At 56.1% G+C, this 8,220-nt stretch overlaps 2 protein-coding genes across 2 annotated transcripts; one reads left to right on the top strand and one right to left on the bottom strand.

Annotated features, from left to right (window-relative positions):
- Positions 1-1,085: 1,085 nt before the first annotated feature.
- Positions 1,086-5,902, bottom strand: LOC127751090 (synaptic vesicle glycoprotein 2B-like). The gene is made up of 7 exons (XM_052274111.1): positions 5,652-5,902; positions 5,246-5,570; positions 4,800-5,163; positions 3,647-3,822; positions 3,230-3,516; positions 2,825-3,112; positions 1,086-1,431 (listed from the first exon to the last, which is right to left on the bottom strand). Exons 1-7 carry the CDS (start codon positions 5,692-5,694, stop codon positions 1,379-1,381), a joined length of 1,536 nt encoding a protein of 511 aa, XP_052130071.1. The 5' UTR covers positions 5,695-5,902; the 3' UTR covers positions 1,086-1,378.
- A 1,187-nt stretch (positions 5,903-7,089) lies between these two features.
- Positions 7,090-8,214, top strand: LOC113205615 (uncharacterized). Its single transcript, XM_052274112.1, has 3 exons — positions 7,090-7,578; positions 7,714-7,884; positions 7,986-8,214. The coding sequence occupies exons 1-3, from the start codon at positions 7,474-7,476 to the stop codon at positions 8,199-8,201; spliced, it is 492 nt and encodes a 163-aa protein (XP_052130072.1). The 5' UTR covers positions 7,090-7,473; the 3' UTR covers positions 8,202-8,214.
- The last annotated feature ends 6 nt before the right edge of the window (positions 8,215-8,220 follow it).

Here is an 8,220-nt window from a genome sequence, read left to right on the forward strand (position 1 = left end):
CCCCCTCTAGTTAGCCCCCCACTCTTCCCTTTCCTCGTTTCAAAGTGCCCACCGAAACATCCCTCGACGCTGGCTGCGTCTGCTGCTGCCGCTGCGGCCGTGGCGTGCTTTGAGGACCTGACACGCCGCGCCAAGTCACGCTCCGCAAAGCAGCACTGGAACTCTCCCGAGGGGAGCATGGCTAAAGCTGTGGCTGTGTGACCAGCCCCGCGCAGCCCCGCGCAGCCCCGCGCAGCCGAGCCACTCTGTTGACATAACACTACTTCCACAACTACTGCGAGGCCGCTGTAGCGTCCTCGTATTTGCCAGGCCTCTTGCCGACTTATGCAGATCTGTCAGGTTCGGTTTACCCGGGTTTACCCTTCTCTCATATACCCAACGTGTCAATGCACCCTCTTCTCCACCTCCCCCCTCATTCCAACCAAAGAAAAAAAAAGGAACATTCCCGCGTCTTGATTTATGTAACGAAAAATGACCTCGACAGTAGTTATAGATTTACTGGAAAGCGTCGTCGTATTTCCCTCCGATTGTGCGTCGCCTTTTCGTTACACAACCGGAGGAGGTCCCTGCCGAGCCTGCCGTGCCGATCGCCTGCCGATGGCCCGCCCCGCTCAACGTGACCCGGCCCCGGGCCCCGAGGAGCACCACCACCACCACCCTCCGCTCCGCCCACCGGATCTCATTTCAAATGCCACGCGGGGCGCGCGCCCCCGCTTGTTGCCGGCTCACTTACGGAGTCAATCACTTTCTGACTCGACTTCTTATTCCCAGCACTGCGTAGCAGCTAAACGGAGCAGTATCCCCCTCCTGCACCCTGGATCGGAAACCTCAAGAACAACAAACGCTGCCTTTGCTATGGTCCAGAGAATCCTGCTCCGTCCTATTGGCACATCTCGTCGTCACTGTTAGCGTTAACTGGCCCGCGTCGGCCCATCAGGAAACATGATTCACGATCGCGTTGCTCTTTCTCCTGGTTTGAGTCACATTATTGAATACTCGGATACTTTGTCAGTTTATAGTTATTGGTCAGATGCGAGGTCACGCGGCTTAACCACCCGAAAGGTTTGTAGGAAATTTTTCGGGAATTGTTTCACTTTCTAAAAAAATTTTTATTGAAAGATTGTTTGTTTGTTTTTCAAAGTTTTCTGAAAATATTTCTTTTCTGGAAAAGTTACCGGTTTTATCCGAGACAAAAATCGGACTTTTAAATCCGTATCGTCCGTGTCGGGTCGATCACGACGGATCGGTGCCGTGTGGGGTTGGGGATAAAAGAGGCTGCCGCCGGCGGCGTCGTCGCGTGTGCAGCAAGAGAATCTTGCAAACGGAGCCAGACCCGGGCCCCGGGGGGCCGCCGGGCGCAGTCGGGCGCCTGGCCGCGTCAGTCTCCAAACTTCCCTCTCCGCGGCAGCGCGAACGCCAGCGCCGTGCAAACTGAAACAAGAAAGAAGAAATAAGCGATGAGGGTAATCGTGCAGGCGCCCGGCCCGCCCGCGGTGCTGCCGCCCCGACTATACGCGCTCGTGTGTGTTTGTGAGTGGTGAGAGGAAGGCAGGGAATGGGGGTCGCCAGCGAAGGGACGCGCGCCGCGCAAAACCGACAAAAGAAGAGATTGGCGCGATCATCAGCGCGCTTCTTGTTATGGTAAAGCGTTGTGTTGTTAGCCGCCCAATGTGCTGAATAATGCATGGCCTCGGGGAGGAGGAGGAGGCCCAGTAGTAGGGCTTGGTTGGAGGGCTTGGAGGGCCTGGAGGTCCTCGAGGCCCCGGGGAGCTCCGCGAGGCCTTTACGTGACGCGGACAGCCGGGGCGCACATCCCCGTAGCTCTTTCCCACGGGCATTATTTATACCCTCTGCCTCGAGAGAAAGGGGTAACAAAAATCAATTGGGTCAAAATTCACCAAACTTGGCCTGCATGTTAAGAAGAGTAAACCTTTGTTACTGTCGAGTCAACCGAAACTAGATACTTTTTACTACAAGCTGAAGAGTGACCTCCAATCGACGTCCAAGGAGGGTGAGGAGTAGCGGTGAGTAGTACACATCTCGCCAAAAGCAGAGGATGCCCGTAGGCCCAAGCCCTGCGCGATCTCCTCCTACTCCTCGACCCCGCCGCGCCCTGACCGGAGATTGAATTTCTCCAACGCCCTCCTACACCCCTCCTCCTTCTCCTCCCTCCAACACATTCGGCTTGTTTGCGCCCCTGCGCTGCTGCTTCCCGATATACGCTGCGGCCGCCACCGCCGGCACCAACCGCCCGGAGGTAGGCAACACAACAGGCGCGGTATCGGCATCCTCCTGTCCTCCTGCTCCTCCCCGGTGCGCCGCGCACCCACACTCCTTTTCGTCGTTCAGGATCGCGAGGTAGATCACACGTGTATCGCCGCATCGAGCGCGCGAGTTTGTCGGTTTTGCGTTGCTTGATGCTGTGAATAAGCTATGAGTATTTTCTTCCTCACTACTCCACCCCCTCCCTCCCCCTCCCCTCCCTCCGGCCCACGGAAAAGTTTGTCACGTAGTTTTATCATCGCGAGGTTCCGGCTCCAGCAGCGGCGGGGAGGGGAAGGGAGCGGCTAGGAGAGCTGTGACGGGGACGGAGGGGAGGGGCTTCTCCTTAGTCGCATAGCCCGGCTGAGCGACATTGCGTGGACACAAAGGGCGGAAGCAGCTGAAGGGACTCAGCCCGGCCCAGCACCCGCTCCCTCCCAGCGGGTGGCCCGGTCCGGCTCAAGCCCGGCGCCGGCGGGGGACAGCTTCCCACTTCCTGGGAAACAGGTCCAGAGGGACGAGGGTGGTGGTGGAGTGTGTCCCGATGGTCCCGACGACTCACCGAGCAGCACGCCGCCGAGCGCGTAGAAGGTGGCGGGGCAGGCGGCCTCGAGCAGCGCGCCGAACATGAAGTTGCCGGCGATGGAGCCCATCCGGCCGAACATGAGCGACAGCGACACGGCCATGGCGCGCAGGTGCGTCGGGAACATGTCGACGACGACGCTCGAGAAGAGCGAGATGCACATCTCCGTGACGGCCACCACGACGCACGACAGCGCCATGAAGGCGACCGAGGACCGGGCCAGGTCCAGGGCGACGCCGCACGCGCCCGTCAGCAGCAGCGAGGCGACTGGGGGAAAGAGGTTTAATGTCAGCAGCACGCTGCTGTGGTTTTTATTTTGTCGTCGTTCGCTCCACTTTTTTCTTCATCCCCCTAGGCGCATTTGCCCCGCGTCCGTGGACTCACTAAGCAGGTTTCGCTTCCCCAGGGGCACGACGGTGTACACGCTGAGCACGGGCGCCAGGAGCGCCGCCACGCCCAGGTACAGGTTGTTGACGAACACGGCCTCCTCGACGGTGGCCACGCACGGCGCGGCCGTGGCGGAGGCGTTGGAGTGGACCGTCAGCGAGTCGGTGCCGTGAAGGAGGCCCTCCACCGACTCGCAGATGCTGGTGCTCGCCCCTGGGTGTTCGCGCTCGTACAGCGCCATGCGGTTGAACAGCTCGGGGAGCCACGTAGGCAGACCGTTCGCTCTATGAAATTAAAAAAAAACCATCAGTGAAAATTCGCAAAACAAATTCAAAACGAGAAAAATTGAGAACAGACTTTGGGAACTCATCAAGTTAGTGAAGTACCCCTCGTACGCGGGTTAGAAACACTCACCCTGCGATGATGCCGAACATGATGAAGAGCGACAGGAAGGTGGACAGGAGGTGCTCGCAAGTGAAGAGCGGCGCCGTCTGGTTCCACACGGAGCGGAGGAGCCCCGGGTCCTGCACGGGGCCGTCCGCCGTCTTCTGGGTCGAGGCCTCGCTGGTGGCCGGCATGAGGCCCGTCACCTGCGGGAGGATCAAGGACGCGGTCAGCTCAGGTCATGGCGCTCCCCGCGCTGCGCTTTGGGACAATTTCATCACGGCAGACACTTCAGGACGCAACAAGTTATCCTATCGGAGAAGAGTCTTCCCTGCCCCCGGAGAGATAATCGTTTATTTACACCTTTGGCCTTGATCCACACGTAAACACGACATAATCCGCCTAATCTACTAGTGATCCACAATTAATCTAAGTGATCTACACGCAACCAAATGGGTGTAATCAGTAGCTAAGACAATATACTTTCTCATAAAACTCGGATCGCAACCGAAAAATGTATGTTTCATAGCTCGAAATTAGCTGATTATAGAGTAGATACATTTCACTTTTGACTGATTTTAGGGGTAAAAAATGTTCAACCCCTGGCAAGTGCGATGGTTTCCATCGCACTTCACCCAACCTATCAGAAAATCAGTCAGGGTGGTAAGAGCTTCTTCTAGAGTTTGAGAAATGTCACTGCAATTGCTTGAATTCCCTTGAAATTTGCTAGTGGGCCAATGTGCCCCACTCTCCCCTACTCACTTTTAGGCAGGTGCTCTTTTTGTCCTTAAATGACATCCAACTATAGCCAGCCAATAGTCGGAAATAATGAGAAAACACGCTTCAGAAAGTTATCAGCGACTTAAATGTTCAGCTTTTCAACCAATTTGACTAAAGTGGCAGGCACAAAAAAAACACCACCTTTTAGAAAATGAAATGCCTTTACGGCGTCTTGTATATTGTCCCGAAACACGTCTGTTTTTTATTTCCTTTGTGTTTTTCATTTATCGAAATCCGGAGGGAAGCTCAGCTCCTGCGAGATTCGGGGTAGGCCATCCCGCCATACCCGCATGCACTGCCGGCACGATTTTGCCTACCCACCAGGCGCTATGAGAGCTTGCAGTGGCTGAACTCGGCAGGTTCGTAAACGGCGAACACCGTACTTTTCTGACCGATCCCTTACCGGGTACTCGCTGGCCGGCCGGCCCGAGTTGGCGCTGAACACTCGCTGCAGCACGCGGAGCGCGTCCTCGTCGCGGCCGCGACTCAGCAGGTACTTGGGGCTCTCGGGCAGCAGGCAGAAGCCGAGGGCGGTGAGCAGCGAGGGCATGCCGCACAGCACCACGTACACCCGCCAGGAGTGCGCCTCGCCGACGAGCGGCAGCGTCACGGCCCAGGGCTGCGGCAGCACCAGCCACCCCATGGCCGGCAGCAGCAGCAGCCCCAGCGCCGGGAACACGCCCGCCCACACGAAGGCCCTGGCGCGGTTGTCGGGCGAGTGGAACTCACCGAGGTAGGCGTACGCCACCGCCTGGGGCGCCGTCATGCTGTGGACGAAAACAAAGTCATAGTCGAAAGGTATGTTTCCCGGACATCCGCCACCGTTATGCGAACCGCCCCCTTGCTTACAAGAAGCCGCTAAGGAACTTGAGCGTCACGAAGGTGGCGAAGTTGGGCGAGAAGGCGGCCAGCACGGCGACCGCGGCGTCGGCGAACAGCGTGAGCCGGATGATGTTGCGCCGGCCGCGCGTGTCGGCCAGGTAGCCCCAGAAGTGCGAGCCGAAGATCATGCCGATGTAGACGATGGCGCCCAGCACGCCCTTCTCCAGGTCCGACATGCGCAGGTCGCAGGCCGCGGCGGGCAGCAGGTAGCTCGGCCCCAGGATCTCGCTCGTGGTGCAGGTGATGGTGCTCCCGCTGATGATCAGCAGCATCAGGTGGAACCGCCCCGTGCCTGAGAAAGCAATTACCCAACTCATCAGTCAATCTGAGGGGTGCGGCCGGAGGGGGTGGGGGTAAGGTTTCACCGACTCACCTGTGAGGGCGATGGCCTCCTCGTACGGCACGACCCCGCCCATCCTGACGACGACGGTGTTTGAGTCACGACGGCGTCCTCGACTGCGACCCCCGGGGGTAGACGTCGCTCACTGTTGTTTCAGAGCGCACGCCCCATGCTCCGCACGCGGGGGGAGCGATTGCCAAACATACGCGCGTATGTGGGCGGTCGCGGGCGGACGGTAGCGGCGGGCCTGGGACTGCTGCTGCGGCGGCGGCGCGAAGTGCCAAGCCGAAGAGCGAGCGTCCTCTCTCATTATCATGTGCTGTCACGTGTCTCCCCCCACCCCCCTCAAGCTTAAGAGTTTAGAGACGACTCGCATGCCGTAATGTTTTTGCACTCTCTCCGGAGGACTGACTCTCTGCTTCCTCCCTCGAGCAGGGCAAGAGGAAAGGGTAGGAAAAGAGAGAGAGAGAGAGAGAGAGAGAGAGAGAGAGAGAGAGAGAGAGAGACTGGCGCTGGTGTAACGTCATTACGGAGTGAGACGAGTAGACATTCTCCCGCGGGGCCAGGCGGGTGTAGAGGGGGGAGGGGATGCTTGCAATAATGTTGGTTCAGCGGCGTGTCCCCGGAGAGTGAAGCAGAGTGGTGCGGCTGGCGGGGCGCGGGGGAGGGCAGAGTTGTGGTGGCAGACGTGTGGTCATGTTAATGCCACACTCAGCGGGTAACCTTGGCCCCGAGGAGGGATGGAATTTATGCGGCTCGAGCCACAGCGGCTGCTGCAGGGGTGGCGGCGGCGGCGGCTCCCCCAACAGCAGCAGCCCGCGCCGCGGATGCGAGGTCCTCAACGGGACGACGACGAGGGCGGCGGGGCGGCGGCCTCCGGGACCTCCACGTCACCGCCGAGCAGCGTCGCGTGGCGCCACCGCCGCCGTCTGTCAATACGCAGCGGGGCCCGGCGGGGAGGCTGTGACGGCGGTGCCATAAAGCGTTATCTCCCCGCGAGTGAGCGCGGCGCGGGCCTTGGCTCGCCGAGGAGCTCGCCGAGGAGCTCCGCCGAGGAGCTCGCCGAGGAGCTCGCCGAGGAGCTCGCCGAGGAGCTCGCCGAGGAGCTCGCCGAGGAGCTCATCACCGAGGACCACATCACCGAGGAGCTCGCGCTCGCCGAGGAAGTTTCGAAAGACGATTTTTGTTCTCAAACGCCTTTCAGCTTTTAAGTCGACAGTTCATAATTTATTGTTGAAGTACTCTCTTTGAGGATAAATTTAAGCTATGGGATGCAGCGGGATGCAGAAATCTACAAAAAAAAAAAAAAAAAATAACTCTCTGCACAAAAAAATTAAGTTTCATAAACTTTTAAGTTACAAAATTTCTATGCATGTTTATAGATACGGCCATTTCAAAGCTCAAATGAGTTCAGTGAGTACTACAACAATTAGGCTATAAACCAAATTTTTAATAATGTTCCGTAACTAGATTTAAAGGTTTCCAGTACTGTCCCCTTAAAACTCGAAAAAATAAACGCGCGATTTTATCGTTAACATGACGTGTGTCACGTCACGCCTGATAGCTTTCATACATTACACGAAAGTGCTGTCCTTCAAATCCGTTTCCCTGTAGTACACTCCCATCGTTGTGAAATTATGATACCGCCATTATTAACACGCCATATACCTAAATCGTAGGCGCGTGCAGGCCGCAGGCCGCAGGTCGCACATGGCTTATGGCTTGGATGGCAGCACAAACTTCAGTTTTGGACGGGGCAGAGTAGGAGGCCGGAGACTTCGTCCACCACCACCACGGACAAAACGGCTGGTAGGGCGTCTTTAAAAGTTGCCTTCATGAGTTCCGCTTTACTTCAATGGCATTCGGCGTGATCCAAGCCAAGATGCCATTCCTGCTTGTGGTCCTTCTCGCACTCTTGCGCCAGAAAATAACCGACGGTAAAAATATCAACTCTTTCGCGGTAAGTGAGAAAGTACCTTCGTTGAACGCCTACTTAAAATTTGAACTACAAAGGGTACAACCACAAAGTTTGTTCACCGTAACATTTCCCTTTGTCCTCTGTTTAATCACGGAGATATGCTTCGCATCTGCATAGGGGCCTTTCTCACTTTACGCCGAACGCTATTACATGTGTGAACTAAATCGCTCGCTTCCGTGGGAATGGTTTATCCATGCTTCTCGCTTCAACCCGTATAAACCAAGAGAAAATCAAAAACTAACCGGCAACTTCACGGCTAGGAATTTGCCAGCTGATGACAGTTGGTGGGTAAGTCATCGCTTCTTTTTATACATAATATTTTATTAAATAATTGGGGGATTGAGAAACGATTACGTGAGGCTGTACCATTTTTTTTTTTACTAAAACAGGGGACAATAATATTGGATCTTTGGGCAAATAACCAATGGAAGGAAAACGCTTTTGTTTTTACTAAGAAAAACGATGCATGCACGGCTATAAAAGTTAATATCCCCGGCTTTTACGAACTATTTAATAAGAAGAGAGAAACTAAAGGCCGTTGCATAATCAAACAAGTAAGCACCTATACTGCAGGTTTGCTCTCCTCACAAGCTATTGTTTTCTAGTGTTTGTTTTTTAAATTTA

Source organism: Frankliniella occidentalis, unplaced genomic scaffold (assembly GCF_000697945.3).
Source record: "Frankliniella occidentalis isolate FOCC.00 unplaced genomic scaffold, Focc_3.1 Scaffold337, whole genome shotgun sequence".
NCBI classification, from domain to species: Eukaryota; Metazoa; Arthropoda; class Insecta; order Thysanoptera; family Thripidae; genus Frankliniella; species Frankliniella occidentalis.